This window comes from Hippoglossus stenolepis, chromosome 3 (assembly GCF_022539355.2).
Source record: "Hippoglossus stenolepis isolate QCI-W04-F060 chromosome 3, HSTE1.2, whole genome shotgun sequence".
In the NCBI taxonomy this organism is placed as follows: domain Eukaryota; kingdom Metazoa; phylum Chordata; class Actinopteri; order Pleuronectiformes; family Pleuronectidae; genus Hippoglossus; species Hippoglossus stenolepis.
The window spans coordinates 11,311,867-11,333,548 of record NC_061485.1 but is presented as its reverse complement, the minus strand read 5'-3'; the positions used below and the strand labels follow the sequence as shown (position 1 = coordinate 11,333,548).

Genomic DNA, 21,682 nt, shown 5'->3' with positions numbered 1-21,682 from the left:
AGACTGAGTGATTGGCAACAACAGGAGAATATAGCAAACAAAACATAAAATAAAATGTTGCTGATGACCTTTTCAGACAGAGTTGGAGCTTGGAATTAATCAAGTTAGAAAAACAATGATTCAAAATAGAGTCAGTACAATGACATATTATAGGAGTAATTAAAAGGGGGGTAGTGAAGGACCAGTGACTACAAAGCTGTATAACCTGGGGTTTTTGTTTACTGTCTCTACCAGCTTGGTTTAAATTGCATATATATATATTTTTATATATTTATTATGCTGCTGCTGGGTCACACACCCTTCACAGTCAAAACACCAGTCACGCCTACTGTTATTCATGCTCGTACCCTCGCAGTTAGTTAGAGGTTGTTTTTGCTGTCGTCATTCTGCAGTGGGTAACATGCCGGGTGCTGAAAATTGATTTACTGGCAGAGATTTAGATTTTTCCATGAAGTAGTGCACGTGCTGCCAGGGTGGGCTGGTTGGAAATAGCTCTTATTGGTCGATGTGTTTTTGAAATCCCACCTATCATAAGTCTGATAAAAACCTGACCGTCACTGTAGCACACTGTAACGATTTTTTTTGTCCATCATTAGAGGAAGATGACAGGGGCCATGTTCACTGCTCACTGTATTTCTGTGATGTTCAGATGCGTTACTGACCTGCTCTGTTAGCCGGGCCGGGGTGTGCAGAGGCACAAACTGAGCAGCAGGAGCAGATGGGAGTGAGACGGATGAAAGGAGGATGAGACAGAGCTGTGTGCTTAATATTTAACCAGTGGAGCAGCATGTTGCTCCGCCCCAGGAGGAGCCAGTATCAAATCATCACACTGAAGTGACACTGATTATAGATGCTGGAATTCACAGGTGGAAAAAAAAACCAGTGTCAAATACCATACTGCTCATATTTTGAGGCACTGATTTTTCTTAAATACTAATTTACTCCACATTAGTTCAATGGGGAAAACTGAAGGTAAAAATATTCCCCATCTGTAAAACAAATTTATTTTCTTCATTCTTTATTAATTAATTAATACCGAACTTATGAGATCAGCATCAGTACACATACTGGAGTGATACAATGACAGAAACCATCTTTTGGAAGAAATTTACTTTTAAGTTCGGTCCATGTCCATTCCACTAACATTGACTAGGCGGGGTTTATTTATCTACTGCAGCCAGCCACCAGGTGGTGATCACGATGCTTTGGCTTCACTTTTGGTGTCCAAATTTTACACCACATTCACCCCATCCTGCGCTCTGATTGGCTGTAGTTGTCCCCAATTCGTCAAGACATTTGACATGCAAGAAATCTAGTCTGAGGAGGAGAGGTGTCGGTGAGCCTCTTGAGTTGGGTTTTTGAAGAGTTCACATAATCACAAAAAATGGTGCAATGTAAACCAGGCATAAGATACATGTAGGTTCACAAGAGCGGGACGAACAGCCTGGAGACATAATACCTCTGGCCATGGCTGCTGCCGGCATGGAGGCAAGAAAACTAGGACATCCTTAACAAACAGAGCTCACAGAATGACCCAGTGGAAGATTAATACATATTACAACATGCTAAAACCCCAACTCACCAAAGGTCCTACCACAAGACCAACCCCCAAACTACTTGTTTTATTCCTTTCTCTGTATCTTCTTAAGTCTTGGTTTTATTAGACAAACACATTTTTCCAAACAGTATTTGCAGCAAAGTCAGTGACAGGTTTCCTTGTCATACTGGGTTTCAATAAGCACAAAGAAGCATGTTGATTCTTAAGTCACCTTTGATTTATTCCATTTGTCACTTAAAATAGTACATTATCCATTTGTTGCTTTTTTTTTTTTATTACAGAACCCTTTGGTCCCTAAGGTACAGAAGCCTGAAAATCCATTTCATCATATAAATGCCTTTTCAATTGTCAAAGGATTCCCAATGCAATGAGGAGAATAGGTTTATCTTTTCAATTCAAAATGGTGTAGAAGCACAATAGGCCAAATTGGTTTCCCAGTTATGGGCCACAGCCATAATTACTCTGGACTAAGCTCACCTCAAATCAGCCTTGAAGGAGAGTAGCTGGCATGATTTTTTATAATTAACTTCCTAAAGAAGAATGTCCATTGGTAATATTGATAATTCCCTCGAATCTTCTTTTCCAAGTTACTGACTAAAAAAAAAGAACCTTTGGTTTTTCTTTCGCGGGGGGTTAATGTCTTGTTTTCCCTCCATCAGACAATCCCCAGTTTCCCATGGCCGACCACTTCACACTTTCACACATCTGTCAAGCCACTCTCCGTATGAACAATCCCTCTATTGTTTAAGTGCACCCCCTCTGTAGTTAAAGGTGTAAATCTCTGTCCAGAATAAATATAGCTCACCGACACATTGTGCTTCCTTAGAAAAACCAGTGACAAATTAAAAGCGGATGAGAGAAAGAGAGAAGAAACAAACAAACTGCATCAGGGAGATCAGTAATTGTCACGTCTCAAATTGTGTTTAAACACATAAAACTCTCAAGTCCTCTTCAGTCGTGATCATTTTCTGCCTGAAGAGGATATTTCAGGACATGTGTGATAGTGACTCTATAGGTAACAGTTGTGAACCTGCTTTACATCAGGATTTCCAAATAACCATTTAAACACATGGCACGCATTATGTTGTCATAAATCCACAGTACATTAGTAGATGAGGATACTGGGATTACAGCAGGTAAAAACAATATTCCAGGAACCTATGATATATCTGAGACAAATGTTGATGGTGAGATCCTCGGATGGCTTCTCAGGATTTATGATTCGGCCGTTGTAGGAAGAACTCTCACAAACAGAGTCTTGGTGTCGAGAGATTTTACTGATGAATCAGCTGGCAGCTCTGAAAAAGAGAAACCAAGATATGAATAGCGTGCTTGATTGATATGAAGTGATCATAAATCATAGAAATATCAAAAACCTTAACCCCAAGGGAATTTAATTTTGTTTATTCAAAATAATCTGAGAAACCACGTAGTGTCATTAAGGAGAAGGCTGTACATCATTTGCAAAGTTAATAAGCCTAATTAATATTTACTTCCCCAAACCACATCCCATGAAACAAAAACAAACAGTCACACATCAATAGACGATAATAGCAACAGTACAAATCATCTCTTACAAAAATGTAACATATGTTTCAGGTCACAGGGGACATGAAGTGAAATGCATGATGGGTAAAAGAACAGAAAGACTGAATGTTATCTATTATATCTGACAACAAAATGCAGCTAAAAAGAAACTATCACTTGCATGTGTTGTGCGTGGGGAACATTTCGTGAAGTACATCTTATATTTGTCATGCATCAATCACATTAATAACAACAATATCTAAGTCAAAGAGACTATTTCACAATATTAATTAGATACAACTTTAGATGAAGTTAACTTAGTTGTAATAGAGTATTTCAAAGCGTGGTATTATTTCCTGTACTTCAGTGATTGGGTACAAATGAGGAACTGGTAAACCTGAGTTAGTCTCTGCTGATCTGCTCCTGACTTTCTTTTTATTTGCTTCAACTAATTGAAGCGTCGAAGTAAACAAAACAATTAACCACTTGTTCCTTTGATATGAAAGTGTCTGAACGTGTAAATCCCTAAATACCCAGGCTGAGATATGACAGTTTAGAAGATAGTTCATTCAATTCATAACCTTTTCTGGAAACTACTTTTCTTATCAGTGACGTTAGGTGATGAAGGTAAAAGCTGTCAATCTAATTTTCCTGTCAGCGTATATCAGCCCTGCATTTCTGGTCTGAAATCAGTTGAAAGCCGCAGTGGGATGGGATTTACTTGTGTGGAGGAGTTGGGTTGATTTTAATGTTATCTGCTCTGGTCAGGGAATATAATCCATTCTAGACCATATATGTATGTATTTTATTTCTAAGTACAGTTTAAATTATCTACTGTGTTAACGCCAACACTCTGGTCCTCCAGTAATTTAAATCTTATCACATAAGAGCTTCTCTCCTTCTGCATTTTGTAGCTCTGCGTGATCGTTTTTTTTCTTTGAAAATGTTGTTGCCAGAACTGAGGGAAACCTCTTGGGAACATTTGTATATTTTTTGTCAAATTGGTGCCAAATTAGCGATTAGCAATATGTTTGTAATGCATTAGTGCATTTACGCTCAATTATAACCGGATTACTTTAACTCTGAAGGAAACATGATTAATCTTGGTCTTTTTCTCTGATCTCTAACTCCATTCATGGGCATATATTTGTGTTTGTTTACTTTCTCTTTTTGTCTATTATAGACCAAATCCTGTAGAGTTGTCAAGTCCACAACAATGTGTAACCAGGAACCACAGGGAACATAACAAATTTCACTCCCCACCTACCACCTTAATGTTGTTTCCATCCAAATGGAACGTAAGAGTCTTCTGCATGGATGCTAGGGTTTATATGATAACCACCAGTTGTTCCATCTTACCCTGAGTGAGGTCCTGGTCCAGGTAGAGTTTGAGCCATCTGCTGCGAAGGCCAAACACCTTGGCGGCTTCAGACAGGAGGCCTGAGTAGTCGAGCCCATTCTGTCCCACTGGGTTCACCAGCAGGAGGGTGCCCACCTCTCCTGTCTGGCATTCTAGAGGAGAGAGGATGAGAGGAGAAGAGACGTGAACCAGACAGACTTTATCTCCTGTATAAATGATCGGATTAGGTCTGTTTACAAGTCCTGAGAAAGTATGTGATGAAGCCAAGGCTGAGTCATGACAACAATATGGACTCCATTATCAATCTCTGCAAAGGCTTGGAGAGGCTTTTCTATGTTTAACCATCATAGTTGGTTTTGGTACACGTCTTTATGTACTTTTGTTTTACAATTTTCAGTGTTACTGACTGTGTTAGTGTGATTATGGATTTTTAAATGAAAGGATCAGATCTGTTGCAGCCATAATGCAATATATATTAAATTAAATAAGGCTTTGACTGGTTTGGTTTTGGTTTCTTTAGCTGTTAATAAGAAGAAATAATGTTACCCGTATCATTTAAAAGTGAGAAGCACTGACTCATTAGTAAGGAGTGATTACACATGTATGTGTGGGCCTGTGTCTCTCACCAGCCGGTTGTGCATCGCAGAGCAGCAGATTCACGTAAGGACACAGGAGGGCGTCGGCGGTGGGGATGGGGCCGGGGGACGAAGAGCCTGAAGTTACTGACAAAGTTTTACCACTCAAAGCCTGAAGGTCCGTTTTGCTGGTCAACTCTGTCATGAACACACATGCACACACATGGGTTAGAAGTCAAAAGAAATGTTTCATTTCAGCTGCTTAACTCTTAAACTCCTGAACTGTGAAAAACTAGAGGTTTAAGAAAATGTCTCCAGCTTTACATTCTTTTGGATAACATTATATTTATTTCATTTATTCTATGTATTCAAATATATTTCTCACCTGTCTGAAAAACCTTTTACAGCATTTTGTCAGTTTCATAGCTTCTACACAAGGTATGAGGAAGACGTTGGTGATAGGATAACTAACAGTCACTAAGGTAATACAAGTTTCTGCTGTAACAGTAATATAATCTGTCGGTCTCACACAAAAGAATGAATGAGTTTCTGAGTCAGATCAGTTCTCACCAGTTCCGCTGTTGAAGAATCTGAGCTGGGTGTTATTTGTTCCAAAGATGCTGCTGCACACTTTCTGCAGCTTGGCCACGTCTAGTCTGTTGTCTCCTTTGGGGTTCTCCAGCAGCACCACTCCCTCTGATCGAGTAAACAGTGACGGTGAATTAATAAGTCAGTGAAACAGCTCACAGGGTTCATTTATAGAGAAGCAAAGGTGACTGAAACAATCCAATACATGCACGGACTTGCAGACCTTTGGAGTTACTTTAAAAATAGTAGAAAACAACTGAGCTGTACATATTTTATTATCTTAACAATCAGACGATTCAGTTTTCTCAAAAAGGAAAAATAACCCTCTGTTGACAGTTTTAAAAGTTACACATTCTTGATAAGTTATTTTTTTGCTGGAAAAGCGGTTTTCCTTTTCAGCCTCCCGATGTGATACCTTGTTCTTTGCTGTTGACCTTCACCCTGAGGTTCACATAGGTACAAGCTGGTCCATTTAAGGAGACACGAGGGCCTGAGGATCCCTTAACGATGACCAACTCCAAGTCGGCCCCCTTCAGCTGCAACACAGGGGGAAAAAAGAGCATGAAAGAGGGAATGACAGAAATAGCATATCCTGATACACTTGGTATACAATAAGTACATTTTACACCAAATTGTCATCCACACCAAAAGAAATGGTTGAATAAAGTGTAACACGTATCACTGCAGAGGAAACAATAATCCTGCTTTCCCTTGGGATTTATTTCAGACCTGAGTCTTTTCCTCTATGATGACACCGCCAGTTTTGGGAACAGGGAAGGGCAAGAGCGGAGCCTTGGTGGTCGCCAGGATGAAGTCAGTGTGAGCCTGGATCACAGAGTCCAAGTGCTCCCCCTCTGGCTGGCAGCGGTAGTACACAGTTATCTCATCTGATGGCACCAAATGGCCCTAGGGGAGGAGAATGAGACATGGGTGGAATGTTGTATGTAAACAAATTAAGTAAAGCGCTTAGTTTTTGTGTTAAGTGAAGAAGTATTATTTTGCAACCCTAGGGATGATGAGTCAAAAATGAGTAAATGTGATAAAAGTATTGTTTGATTTGTCTTTTCAAACAACACAACAATCTGCCATTTGGTTTTAGAAAAACTGTTTTCAGATTAAAACTAACAAATCACAATGTAGTAATTCTCCACAAAGGTTTTTGTTGTCCTTTGTAAGAAAATGAAATCTGGAGGAAACGATTACTGGAGTAAGTAATCTACCCCCTGTATGGGATGAAGAAAATGGAAGGGCGAACACAGTTGGGATTAAAAAGCAGAAAACAGACAGTGGTAGAACAAATAAAGGAAGAATGGAACAAGGGGAGATTTTTTATTGGATGAAAGCCCATCTATTTTGGCTTTGTGTACTGCCAGCTTCCTCTAACCTTGACACATTCAAACACATTGATCTCATCCTAATCTGCAGTGTGCAGCAGTGCACATGTGTGCGCAGCCACACACATATTTTGTGTACAACAAACACGCAGACACACACACACTAATGCAGTATGTGGCTCAAGGGCAGAGGAATAAAGTTAGCTAGATACAGAGGAGCAGTCAATCAATGAGAAGGTTTATAGGCTTTTCCTGCCAAGTCAAGGTACTGACCCTCCCCTGAAGGGGCTAGTACAGTGTGTGTGTATGTGTGCACACCTCAAATAGAACTACTGAGAACTGCAGATAATGAGCGATCCAATAAAAAAAGGAAAATGCTGACCCCCGTTTCTCCACCGTACATATGCTCACAAACAAAACACCAACACCCACGTAAACATTGTTAAAGACACAAATACAACAACTACTACCAAACACGTCGAAGAAAAAATTAATTCCCATCCCCGGGGTGGAAAATTCCTCATAGATCTCAGTTTGAAATAACTGGAGGAATTTAGCTTGGCCAGGAGCCAGTGCACACCACTGCTATAGGGGGACGGAAAAAGCTGTTTGTTGCTTGTGAAAACAAGGGGCTGTTGGCTAATCCGTCTTTACTCCCCAGACCACTTCAAAGCTCCAACATTAGAATCTGAAAGAGGCCAGACTGTAATTAAGCTTCCATTAAGCCTGCCTTATGATGGAGAAACTTCTTACTGTGACGCTGCAGTGGAAAGATTTAAAAAAGTGCCCCGACAAAATTAGCATGGGACATAAAGAGGAAGGGGGGGGGAAAAAAGGGAGAAAGGGAGGGAAATATAAATAAAACAGAAAAAGTAAATCTTAATAGTATGGCTGTATCTAACATCTACTTTCATTATGAGTACTCTATTGCTTTATTGTAAAATGTAAGAAAAAAGCTTAAAATGTTTTTCACACTTTCCCGGAGGACAACCAACGCTCCTGTAACTGACAAAATATAATGAGGGTGATCTGAAAAGTAAATAAAATTGACCAACAAATCAATTAATAATATTGCCATTTAAATTACCTCAATGGGAGTTTAAGAAGATTTATAATTTTCCTTTGATTCAAAATCAAAACATCTTTTACAAGTTAAATGTTTTCCAACTTATTCCTTTGCATTTCTTTAGTTTTGGCAGATTTTTAAATCATATATTTGGCCTTGTTTTCTCCATAAAATGTTTGTCTTTACATTTCCAATTTCCCTAATTGTGATAAGATAAAGAAATTGTTGTGTCCTTTTTGAAAAGCTGGAGACTAAGATTGATATTTTTACTTAATAAAAGGATTTAAATGATCTGTTGCTCGTCTCACTGATTAATCATCTCATAGAGCTACTACTACTGTATCTATATAAAACCTTGTTAGGGCAGTGAGTGTGGGAAGTAAACTGTACTGGCAGGATGAGGGTGTTCAAAGTTTAAGAAGGCAAAAATAGTGTTGTTAACAAATGCCAAACAAGGGAAACCTCAAACACATGAAGTGTTTCCTACTGGAGAGACTGTATTATTTCTTATTTTAGATTCATGCCGTGTCAGAAAAATCAACCAGGAGTGGAGGTGCAGGTTGACATCAGTCTTTTAAATACCACACAGAATCTTCTGTGTCATGATTCTTCTCTGTCACACTGTCATACATTCATTATTCACTATGTAAGCAACAGCCTTGGAAAATATTTTATCTTCAACCACATCTCAAGCGTCCTGACACAGTGGAGTGGTTTACTCACTGTGGCACGGCCCTGACTACAAGTTGGGCAACAGTTTCAATTATGTCAGATTGCATTCATTACACACGGGATTGTAACATTCAGTGCTGGTGTGTTATGTGTCACTCTTGTTCCAGCGCTAATAGAGCTCCTGAAATTCTCGACCCACCTTCTTGCGTAGTTTCTGAATTCGGTTGATGACTTCTCGGGCAACGCCTTCGTCCACCATGGACTGGTCAGGGGAGACATCCAACAGCACGAGGGCCTAAAGACAAGGAGGAACGATTAAGTTTAAAGATTTAACTGGTCAGACAGTTTGCCAATAAACAGTTCTGATGTTTCCAAACTGATATGGTTATCTGCTATTTTTGACAAAAAAAGACAGCCTCATATTACAACCCTCAGTTTAGTCATGTTTGATATGTTAATCTACAACATAAATCTGTTGTTAATGATGAGTACATTTCAAAAGATTTGTACTAATCTCTTCATATTTTGGTTCCCACCAATGACTGTAGTTAAAAAAAAAGGATGACATGACCGATGAAGCCAAAACATTTTGATCCTCTCCAGGTGGCTGCAGTATACGTCATAAACCATGTCTCCTCCACGTTAGCGGAGGGGACATTGGCCAAAATGAAAAAATCTGAGTGAATGCAAAATGACATTAACAGTGCAAGACGGCGACGTGGAAGGAAGTGAAGATGTGTTGTGCAACTTTGTGTATATTCATTTAGTTTAACATCCAGTGATAATGGGAGCAGTTTTTAAACAAATGCACAGTATATCAGGCCTCAACGGTGATAGCTGACTAAAAATGAATGTGTGCAAACTGTAAAACGAATTTGGGAGCCTGTGTGCAGGTATACAAAATAAAACAAAAATCAGCCTGTATTTTCACTTTTAAATGAAATGGTTGACAACACAACAACAATGACCAAAATTGCAGCCACTGCACTGAACCAGTGTTTTCCGTTGGAAGTAAATCAATCATCAATCAATGACGAGTGAATACTTGTGAGAAACTCAATCACTCATTAGCTCAAAGATGTGTGTCCTGCTGTGGACCGCTGGCTGAGCTCAGAGCGGACCAGACGACGAGTTCACAAAAGCTCCAAGGCCAGCGGTATCTCGTATTGTCAAAGGGACTGAGCGTTTTTTTTTGTTGTTTAAGAATGAGGTGTATAAATGTGTTCATATCCTCCATATCATTTTGTTTTGATAGTTTTATAGTATAAATGATTAAGGACAAACATGATATTTAATCATTTTTTGTGCGTCAAACCCTGTATAAAGTTCAAACATTTATAATGTGAAAACTGAAAGAAAAAAAAGGAAAAATAAACCTAACCAAGCAGCAATAATGAAAATGTTGCATTCTGTGTAAGTCACTAAAGTAAAATTAGTGTCATGTTGAGCAGGACAGAGCTGCTGCCAGCCCGGAACGCTTTGCCACGGGAAGGAGGAGGGAACGAGATGACAGCGTTACAGAGAATAGTACTAAAAAGGAACAGAGAAAAAGAATAAGAGGAGAGAGAGAGAACAGAGGGAGACAGACAGATGGGAGCTAGAGAGTCGGTGCGAGCGAGCGAGAGTGACAGAGAATTAAAAAGCCAGCTCAGTTAACTGGTATTAAGGTGCAGCCGTGTGTTGTATGTACGGTTGGAGGAGCACTGATTAGAGAGGGCCTGTGGGAAACGCATACATGCTGGATTCCACTTAGCCTTGAAATTATTTCATACATCCCACTCACAGTAAAGACACATAAATGCGTTTACAGTATATGGCAGCTCGTGCTGGAGCTACAGCAGAGCAGCATTTACTTTTTCAGATTCAGTTACGATTCACTTTGTAGCTCAGTTTACACAACAACAGTCAACAGTAATGTTGCAATAAAGAGAGGTCAGTGTGTGTGTGTGTGTGTGTGTGTGTGTGTGTGTGTGTGTGTGTGTGTGTGTGTGTGTGTGTGTGTGTACCTTTAGATCTGTTTTTAGAAACAACAGTAATTATGCATCTCATTAAAGGGCCTTTGTGTAATGAAAAGTACATGAACTGTGCAAGTTTTGAATATATATTTTATATATAGATATCTCAATATTCCTGATATCACACTCACATTGAGAATATGAGTGTTGACTTTGCATTCAAAGTTGATGTGTTTCATTGATGTGTCTAATCTGAACACAACTAGGTTTAAATGTATAGCAGAAATGTACCTGTGCATCAGAGTGGGCTTCATACTGTGCAGCTGAGTCTGAGCTCTGGTTGAAGGTGTACATCAGCCTCAGGTCCTCTTCATGGAGCTCGTGTCCTTCCACCACGATGGTACCTTAAAATAATATACAACAATTATGAGGAAACATTAAAAACTACCGTTATTATCATGACAACAAAAATATTTAAGACTTATATGTATGTATATATAAATAACATTTATGAATTCATAGAAAATAATATGCTGTTCATGCAAATTTCAACACTATGGGTCCCTGTTTTGTTTCACCATCATCATCATTTACCATAAATTATAGAGCTGATACAAACTGCACCAGGGGGTGCATGAAGATTAAAACCATATTTAATATAGTTTGTGAGTCTGATTTTAGTATCTGATAAAATCGTAAAGGTGAACAACTCAGGGATAAAATACAGAAGTAAAGGTGCCGACTGAAGATGTATAATTGTTTTCACATTAATTCCTGTGAAAATCTACAAAGACCTTGATTCTAGCAATAGAGATATGCATATTTGTATACAATTTTACAAGTATAAAAATAGAAAATAGATAATTTACTGAGAATAAAACACCACCCATTATGATTAAATCAATGATGATTAAACTCCCCACCATCCTCATAATTTCATTTAAATAATTGCCAACTGATTATGTGAAATTATTCTAAGTGGCAGGAGTCGTCTCGTGAGGAGGATTCTGGAAAAGGTTGCATTAAACCCAGTCTTTCAAAATAAAGTGCTCTTTTAACTGCAGACAGCAGACCCAGGCTTTGTTTTGAATTATCTGTGGTCTGAGCTGGTATTTACTGGCATTTTAACATCCCTTACATCGCAGTGTCCTCAGTCACATCCACAGAGATCAGAGCTTTTAAACAATACAGCAAACTCAATCTAGTCAGGTTTATATTTCCATTTTGCCAGTGGCAGCAATTACCCACGTCTGTGTTCTGACTAAAAACCATGACCGGTGCTCTGCTCTCCTCTTCACTTCTGCACACCCGGAGGCTGGGTGAAAACAGACACTCCCATCCCCTCTAATCCTAGATTTCCACACTTTGATTTCCTGTGTCCCTCCCTTCTCCTCTGCTCTTTTCCACCCTCTCTCTGAACCCATCTTCTTTCACCCCATCAATATGATGGGATCAAAAGGCACGGGTATGGAGTAATGACTAATAAAAGCAATAGGCATGAACCCACAATCAGTTTCTAGCCAACTTGCATTCCTTCAAGTCTAAATTGGAACAAGGCTTTTGGACTATGCTGTGAGGAATTGCTTGAAAAGGTTAAAAGGAGCCTCTCAACTAAATGTGAGTGTTAGCGCTTCCATGGACACATTTCACTGACACTGCTTCAGTCAACTTCAACTAACTGATCAACTACCAGATGTTCATCTTGTCCACCAGTTTTCTGTTCTTGCTCAATATCTTTGAAATCTTGTAAACTAAAAACAACAAGAAGTACCAGAGTTCGGCCCCTGTGACTTTGAACTTTGGCTACCAAAACCAAATCAGTTAACGCTTGAGTCCAATGTTTGTGCCAAATGTGAAAGGATTCCCTCAAGGCATTCCGGAGATATCTCTTTCACCGGGCTTTGGGAATCCACTTGACCTTTGAGCACCAAAATCTGTTCTTCCTTCAAACCAAGTGAATGTTTGTACCAAATTTGAAGAAATATCATAGCCCTGAGAATGGGCATAAAAATAGATGCTGAATTATACGGCACATTAGCACTTTTAAATGGGTCTTGTACTTTTGATCTCAATTTCTTAAACTGTAACTCGATGCTGCTGTACACATTTTCATCCGAGTGTCCCCTCTCCATCGTTTTCCACCATCCTCTTCAACATCTAGCTCTGTCCTTCCATCCTTTCACTTTTCCCCTTCCAATTGGCTGGACTTCAAACATACAAGTGATTGGAAATGTTCAGTTCCCACAGCCAAGCTGACCTCCACTGCTTCCTTCCCCAGAGACTCTGGGAGCTCTCCTCGTCTTTCTATAATTGGAGAGACAAGATACCTTGCACTGCTTTGATCCGTACTCCAGCTCTGATTATAGTTTCACAAGGGTTATGGTTTTATATATTCTGAGGATAAACCGTCCGTCTGTGTGCAGCAGGTTTCATTACAAGGATTTATATATATTTTTTAAATTAATTAAACAAACAACTGTGCAATAGCGTTAAAAGTCCTAATACTAACCAACTGCTTTTCACATATGTATTACGCAGTAAACTACATCACCGTCTACTGATTCAATCTTTGGTAATTGTGGAGAAATAAGAATTTTGGTAATATTTTGGCAAAATATGAATACACAAAAAATTGTGTAAATCCAAACTAGTGAACTGCGTGAGACTGCTAATGTGCTGACAAGTTTTTGGGATGTTTGTATTCTCCCTGACTGTGATTTTAGGATTTGCGATCATAAATCGTGTGCTGGTTTTGCCTATTCAGAACCATACCTGTCTTCTGGAAGGCCTCTAGCTGTTCGTTGGTGAGCTCCTTGATAGAACCAATGACGGATTTGAAGGCCCCCTTTAGTCTCTTCCCCAGCACCATGTGGTCCGGCTCAGCTCTCAGACTGATGCCGTACTTGTCCTTGTCCGTTGACAGGGTCAACTGCCGCACATTTAGCTCCTGGAGGACGACAATTTTAGAAAAGGTAAATTCACTGTCTTGTAGTTTCCTGTAGAGAGAATATACATACGTACAAAGGATGGACAAAAACAAACTACAACAAAAAAATTTAAAATATGTTTGTATATGAATGTAATGTTCTAAATAAAATTAACGCAAATCAGGAAAATAAATAAAAAATATCACTGAAACTCAAACTGAAAATATAATTCCCTTCGAAAACTGTATCTAGAAAAAAGCTTCTAGCCCAAGGCATGTGCTGTAGAGGGCAAATTTAAAAGTTGATCACAGAACCAAACCCTGACAGAGTAACTCAGCCATGAAATCAACCAGCCAGTCTTTAAATCTCATATAAGCTATTCATCCTTTTCAGTCACTATCTTTCTGCCTTTCAATAAAAATTGTTTTATCCTTCAATCTTAATGGAGAGAAATCTGTGATGCAGTCATATCTGGTGAAGCAGCAGAGACGCCTCTTTCAGTAAATCCCACTGAAAAGTTGAGGCTGGTGATCGAGACCAAGCTCTAGAATAGTTGACCTGCATGGAGAGCAACAGATAAGCTGCCGTAGTGGGATGAGTAGAAAAAAAGGGCAGTGAAGGGTTGATGGAAGCAGCTCAATTTCAGATGAGCTTATTTTTAAGTGCCCAGATCGTGATTTGGGTTTTTTCTTCACAACTTTGAAAATGCTTCATTTCTGTGTCTTCATGTTTTTGCAATTCAAGACTTTGTCTGCGGAGTGCAATCTTAGGAAATGGTCTAAAACTTGAAATATGCCAGTACTAGTATTGGTGCCAGCTGCGCCAACTACTCTATGAAACAAAACAGGAACATTTGTCTGGTCCAAAGATGAGCTAAATGCTTTGTTACGTTCTGTAAGAGTCAAACTGACAACTTTAATTATTTCAGACGTGTGTAAAAGCCTAATCAAAGGTTGTAGAAAAGCAAGTCAGCCATGAAATGAACCAATAAGTAATTCAACTATTGTTGACAATAATAGTTAAAATTAATTAATTAATTTAAAACACTTAATTATCACAATTATCACATAGAGGGTGAAAAGGGGCGCTGGTCAAGAGACAATAAACCATAGTGAATTATTGTTGAATTCAATCAATACGTTATTAAGTTGAGGTAAATTAAATCTAAATGAATAAGAAGGAATTACTAATTAAAAACAGATAATAGATAATGTGATGATAATGAGGTGAATTAAGAATTAATCAACTAAAACTAATCAGGCAGATTGTCAGAAGCTCGGGGGTCTCTCTCAGGGCTGCAGGATCCTAACTGCTCTCAATTCAGATCAAATAAACCTTGTTTATTGGAGGGAAGTTTGAAGCCAGTGAGGTTAAACTGTTCTCCCACCAGGAATGAAACGAAGTGAAAGATAAGAAGTGGCTTGAACTAAGATAAAGCTTTCACATGTGAACCTTGATCTGAGGCAAGCTGGTCAGATTGATCAGATCTCAATCAGATCTCGATCAGATCTCGATCAGATCTCGATCCGATTTCAATACTGTACCAGGTGTAAACGTAATTAGGTTAAAATCACATCTAGATAATCTGGAAACTGAACTCAGTAATTTTTCAAGCTGCTTGTGTGAAAGCGAAAAAGAGTTTCAACAATTGTAACGATATTGTAGACAAACTGATGAACGGTAATTAAATGTCTCCTATGACAGACTGAAAATATCATTATGCTCATGTTTGCACTTTGTATTTGATGAAGGGTTTGTGTGCATCATTTTCCAAGTCATCTGCTCCACCCCTCTTTTTCAATTAACCAGAATTTCAATTACAGCTGCACATACAAACAGCATGAGGAGATGATCTCCCTCTGATATTCATCCCTTCAACCAAGTAGACAAACAGAAGTGGCAACAAGGATCTTTACAATGTTTCTCTTTAACTTATACATTTTATATTACTAATCAAAGAACAGTAGATCAACAAAAATAGAATAAATCAATTCCTAAAATACATAAGATAGTTAACTTACTTCCAGGATGTATTTCTCCAGTGACTGGATGTCTTTCAGAGCCTCTGGATCCTGGTAAATAACTACCACCTCCTTCAGTGGGTACTGAAATACACATCAGATGGTCAACAAACCATCAACTTTACAATCCATATCACAAGGCATATATATATATATATATATATACACATATGTTTGAAAATAATAGAATTTAAGATCTTGTTTCCTGTTGTTTTGATTAACATTGAAGTGTATGAGTGAATTAAGTAAAACTGATGATTTACCTTGACGGGCAGGGTCTTCCTGTCTCGGATCACTCTGCCCAGCTCAATCACAGACTGCATCTGAGAGACAGCGCTCTCAATGCGCTTGTCAATCACACTCTCCCTGAGAAACAGACGCAAAAGAAGTGTCATCACATCATGAGTTGTGTTAGCATGTTGACTAAACGAAAAAAAAAGCCGTTTTCAGACATGAACAGCTGAAATGTGCCGAATATCGGATCTGGACATTTGCCTTTCACATATAAACAGCGCAGTAGGAGATTGTCTGGGTCTGACACGTTCACAACAACAGGAAAATGTCAGCAATGTTCAGGTGAAGGATGGTGTCTGGGTAGAGCGAGCAGGAGGCAGGAAATGACGTACAACTTCCACTGTATAAAAGACGTGTTTTTCCTTACAGCACATCAGGATCGACCCGTATCACCAAAACCTCACCAATCTCGTTGACTTTCTAACTGAACATCTTTGTCTTTTTTTTTTACATTTTCTGGATATTTTACAAGGCCGCTGGCAGAGAAAGTTCCTGAAATGTCTGGAGCAATGACTCGGACATTTGCGTTTCTACAAACAGCCCCTCTGGGAAATTTCAGGAAAATGTCTGGACTTCTGTGCATGTCTGAAAGCAGCTTGAGTGAGGAGAAGAGAGCTCAAACTAGGAGTCATTAGTGAACTTTTTTAAGCTTATTGCGAGGGTGTTATATGACCTCTCCTCTTCTTAAAATAACAGCTAATCTTCTTGGGATAATTTTTTCTTTTTTCTGTGAAATTTTGCCCAATATCAGGCCACAATTAGGGGACAGAGGTGTTTTATACAGAGACTCAGATCTCACAACTATGGTTAATGGTGATTTAGAAATTCTACTGGGTCTTCAGTTGAGAAAAATGAATAATAATGTGTGACAAGGTTAGTAGCACAAATCCAAATGAAGACACAGTTCAGAACCATCAGCGCCGAATCTGTAACATTCACTAATAAGGTACAATGAGACTTCCACCTCTAAATTCAAATTAGAGCCGCACAGCTACTGATAATCATGCGCAGCGATGTTAACCCTAGTTATATGCAGAAGTATAAGCTGTGTGTGTTCACATGCACAATGCTTGTTCATCTATCCCTGCAGTGTGCGTCCCCCGTGTGCATACAAAATTGGAGTAAAATGACAGAGGAGAGGACGCCAGGGACAGCCAATCATTTAATGAGCTGATTGAAGAGCAGCTGCTCCCACTGCCTGATTGGTGGCTGACCTTTGGGAGGAGGGTGAAGTAGTCCCATTTGACAACAGAGGGGACGAGCGGCTAATAACGCAGCAGCAGTGAGAGCTGCCAAAGTGACGGAGGAGATTATATGAACCATTACACAAACAGTTTTCCTTCTGCTAAATCAAGTGGGTATTTAATCATGTCAGAACTTTTTTTTAGTGTTAAAGATGATGCAATTAAGTTTAGGTAATTAAAAAATTCTCCCAGGCATTAACAAAACTGATCTGCCACCGAGGCACACACTTAACTGAAGTAATTGAAGTGAAGGGGATGAAATGATCGTGTTTTCGAAGCAGCATCCATTTACAGGCCTGACAATCAAGGCAAGCCCTTGTTCTAATTCTGAATTCTGTGTGGGTATTTTGAGGTCTCTGAGGAAACGCTCTTGTACGTCTATAAAAGTGACTTTACTAAAAATACAAACAAGATGTGGGTGACTTGTTTGAGGGCAAGATACCACTTAAGTTGAAGGAGGCTGTGCACAACGATTTCTGTCACTTTCTCCATTTTCAAATGACCTGGTTGTTGGTCGGAACCGACTAATTTCTGATTCCCTTCTATTATGCAGAAACAATGAGCCATGCATTGCATTTGACACATGAGCAGACAAAGAAAATCTGCTCAGAAAGTGCTCAAAGGCAAACTTTTATCTAGAGGATCCAATAGATCTATTAAAATATAATTATGAAAATCATTAGCTAAATTACAATAAAATGAAGGGATGAGTGTGAGACCAAAAAAAACACACACAGAGGAAGATGAAGCAGACGAACAGCAGGAGTGAAAAGAGGAAATTGGGTAAAGGCACAAAGAGAACAGCTGCTGTGAAGCATCTAGAAACTGTTGTGGACTCGTCTTCAAAACACTTCTATTGGGAGGAGTTCAGAGTGTGATACGTTGGGGTAAAGTAAGGCTACGGTCTCTGGATGAACCTGATTAGGCTCTGGATCAGCAGTGGATATCCTGTGAGAAAAGAGAGCGAACACAAGGAGGGTTTTGCTGTGTGAGCTGCAGGCCGACTATGACGTAAGCGTAGCAGTTTCTAAACCAAATTACCCTAGTCACGTTCACTTGGTTAAAACCCCGTGTAAGTAAGCGTCCGTTCTGCTGAAGTGTACTTAACACATCATACTGGATCCAGGGGTGCTGCCCTGCTGCAGAGAAAATTGAAAATGAAAGCTATTATTATTATTACTAAAAGAGAGTTTCTTTCAGAATTGATCAGTGGAGGTGGTAAATGCTGAGAGTTCTCCAACTCTGCCGGATAAACTGCACTTCTAGCTTTTGATTATCAAACTACCTTCAGCATTTTTTTCCCACCAAGGTTTTCCAAACACTGATTCGTTTGCCTGCCAAAATATGACCGTTTTTCAGTTTTTGTTTTCAGACCTTGTGTTGTCGGCATCAAAGAATCCGTCTTTTACCATTTTCTTTTTGTTCTGTGTTTTTTTGTGTTATATCGTGCCCCGTCAGCGTTTCTCTGTACATACTAAACTAGAATTATCGTATTTTGTAAGGTCATAGTGACCTGGACCTTTGACCACAAACATTGAAACATTTTTTGAGTCCAGGTGAATGTTTGTACCAAATATGAAGAAATTCTGTTAAGGCATTCTTGAGATATTATGTTTACAATGGAATGGACGGACAACACGAAAATATTGGCTGTTGCCAGTGCAGAGGCATGAATAGAAACACAGTATGGGGAGTGGGAGCTAGTTTGGGGTGAAGAGTATGGACATCACACACTGACCATTAGTCACTTTTCTTAGCATGGACATCGACAACCCTTTCCCTGAGTGATCATGAGTTTTTGGACCCGTCACTGAATATCCTCTTTAAGTTGAGCACCTTGAAACAATCCTTGTCGCATAAACTGAAGCTTTAATGAACAGATTTTTTTCCTACCTGACTTGGGGCAGCATGAGATAGTGAATACTGCTGATGTCCTTGTCGTCGACAGAGGCAGGGTCAATGAGTTGACGCAGATTTTGGTACATCATCTCCGTAATGAAGGGTGTGAATGGAGCCTGGGGTACAGGAGGAAAGAAAGTAGACATGAGAGAAAGTAGAAGTAAGCAAGACAATTAAAAACTCTGTAGTTTAGTTAATTTACATTTTCTGACTTAGAGGCCCAAATGTCAGAAGGAACAGTGAAATCAGTTTCCCGAAGCTATTTTCCTCAGATAGTTCAAAAGTTCAAATTGAATTGTGCCACAGTGTGAGTGAGGTTACTTCTAAAGCAATTCTCCTCCATTTCAACCACAGCTAATTAATTTGTATAGCTCTGCAGATCTGTATTGATCTGGGTTACGCTAACTGCCTCTTAGCGTGCCTCTCGCCTCACATGCAAACATCTTCAATGTGTTATAAATAAAAACTCCTACTACTCATGCAATATTCATAGCCATGCCAACACACACACACACACACACACACACACACACACACACACACACACACACACACACACACACACACACACACACACACACACACACACACACACACACACACACACACACACAGCATCATATCTTTGTCTTGCAAACACAAAAGCAAAATCTCACCATAAGAAATTTCCCCCATACATTCTCTTTTCTCTCTCAGTCAAACACACAGGAACAGTATGACTCACCATCAGCCTGCACATGGAGAACAGAACACTGAAGAGGGTTTCCAGCGCCCACAGGCAGTCCTCAGTGCCACTCTCTCCCTACAAAGTTCACACATAAACATACATATAAACATATTTCATCCTCTTAAAACAGTGAATAGATAAAACTGCTCTGGCGAAAAGCAGGACATGTATTCACAATCCAAGTCAGCCAAATGTTGACTCGGAGGGCTACAAACTGACAAAAGTAACATGAGCACAGATGACCACAGAGAATGAAAAGATTTGCTGGTAGTACTGTTTCCATTTAAATAATAAATCCTAAAAAGATACAGGAATAAACTATACATTTATTTCTGTATAAAGCTATACTAACCCATCAGATACTACTAATACAACTAGTGATGACCATTACTGTCTAGAATTTGCACTTCCCATCTTCATTACATAAAAAACAACACTAACACTAAAAGAAGCACAAAGTAAAAGCAAATTTCTCACCTTCAGACGGCGCCTGTTGGTTCTGACGTACCAGTTGGTGAGCATGTCCACAAACTTGACCAGGCGAGGCACGACAGTGTAGAGGCGGTAAGCTGCAAACAGAAATTACTCTCAGTTGATTTATATAACCTTTATTTAACAAGTAGTCACATTGGCATCAAGATCCCATTTGTAAGAGAGGACTGAAAACAGCACAGCAACAGGGATGGATTTTAAGACATTAGTTATCTCCTTGGTCACTGTCCACATCAAGTGGGTTAACTTGAAGAATAGATTGTGTGTGTGTGTGTGTGTGTGTGTGTGTGTGTGTGTGTGTGTGTGTGTGTGTGTGTGTGTGTGTGTGTGTGTGTGTGTGTGTGTGTCTCACCATCCATCTCAGCCTTGAAGAACTGAATGAGTGACTGTGTGAAGGACTGAATCCATTTGTCCATGATGTTATCACTCTGCTTTGCCGTGTTCTCGTTGTACAGAAACTGAATCTCATCCTCCTGACAGACAGAGATGAGCACATATTAAAAAAAACATAATTGATAAAGCATAAACACAAGTCACCATTATATTTCCTGATTGACAGAACACAACACATTACATCATTGGTGTTAAACAGCTTAACAGAGCCTGAACCCAGTCGCAAATATGAGCAAACATTTTTGAAAGAGTAGCAGTTTGGACCTGATCATATAGAAATACTAACATGTACCATCTACAGGCAACAAGAGCAATTGCAGCTTATTTCAACGTTTGTGCCACCTTAGGGCGAAGTTCCCCATATGGTAAGGAATAGCTAAAAGAAAATTATAGGACTGTAAAATTCATTGTGTTCATTCTGTTGTGTTCACGTACCATCTGTAGCCTTTGAACGTTCTGCACCAGAAAGCGATAGGCATTATACCAGGGGAGGAAGACATCTTTCAACACGTCCCGCACACCGTCCTCTTTGAAACGCAGGTTCTCTGCTCTCACGACTGGAGAGTTGATGAGGTAAAGTCTACAGAGAAAGAGAGAGAGAGAGACAGTGAAGGAGTTGGTAAGAATGCAGGTGTGCAGCAGGGCTGATTATGAGTGAGAGCAAACAAATGCGTAAACAGGTAAATAAATATTTGATGGATTGAACCTTAAATAGCTGTATGTGTGATTGGCCCCTGGAGAAGTGATCTACATACACTCATGTTGAGGGGGCACAGAAATATTGTTGTTTGTCAAGATGAACTCATCTATACACCAACATGCAGCTAATAGCTCCATATCAGTTAGCATTGCATCTTATTAGTCTGTGTATGGGCATCATAACAGTTTCCAGTCATACATGTCTACATGAGAGAGATTTGATGAATAAATTATCTGGTAAAACTGACTTAACTTTATCTCTGTCTCAAGCCACTGTATAATATCAATATGTGGAAAGGTAAGGTGTACTTTTATAGATCAGGTATATGTTAGTGGACATCTTTTAAATTG

At 39.3% G+C, this 21,682-nt stretch overlaps 1 protein-coding gene across 1 annotated transcript in view; it reads right to left on the bottom strand.

Moving 5' to 3' along the window:
- Positions 1 to 1,753: 1,753 nt before the first annotated feature.
- Positions 1,754 to 21,682, bottom strand: part of iars1 (isoleucyl-tRNA synthetase 1) — a 47,970-nt gene continuing 28,041 nt past the window's right edge. Inside the window, exons 19-34 of the mRNA XM_035151739.2 lie at positions 21,068 to 21,212; positions 20,592 to 20,712; positions 20,225 to 20,316; positions 19,745 to 19,822; positions 19,015 to 19,136; positions 15,847 to 15,949; positions 15,584 to 15,667; positions 13,408 to 13,582; positions 10,927 to 11,039; positions 8,880 to 8,975; positions 6,338 to 6,514; positions 6,024 to 6,144; positions 5,591 to 5,716; positions 5,072 to 5,218; positions 4,445 to 4,597; positions 1,754 to 2,856 (exon numbers count right to left, since the gene is read on the bottom strand). Coding sequence (XP_035007630.2) covers positions 2,774 to 2,856; positions 4,445 to 4,597; positions 5,072 to 5,218; positions 5,591 to 5,716; positions 6,024 to 6,144; positions 6,338 to 6,514; positions 8,880 to 8,975; positions 10,927 to 11,039; positions 13,408 to 13,582; positions 15,584 to 15,667; positions 15,847 to 15,949; positions 19,015 to 19,136; positions 19,745 to 19,822; positions 20,225 to 20,316; positions 20,592 to 20,712; positions 21,068 to 21,212 — 1,936 coding nt within the window. The 3' untranslated portion in view covers positions 1,754 to 2,773. The remainder of the gene's footprint in view (positions 2,857 to 4,444; positions 4,598 to 5,071; positions 5,219 to 5,590; positions 5,717 to 6,023; positions 6,145 to 6,337; positions 6,515 to 8,879; positions 8,976 to 10,926; positions 11,040 to 13,407; positions 13,583 to 15,583; positions 15,668 to 15,846; positions 15,950 to 19,014; positions 19,137 to 19,744; positions 19,823 to 20,224; positions 20,317 to 20,591; positions 20,713 to 21,067; positions 21,213 to 21,682) is intronic.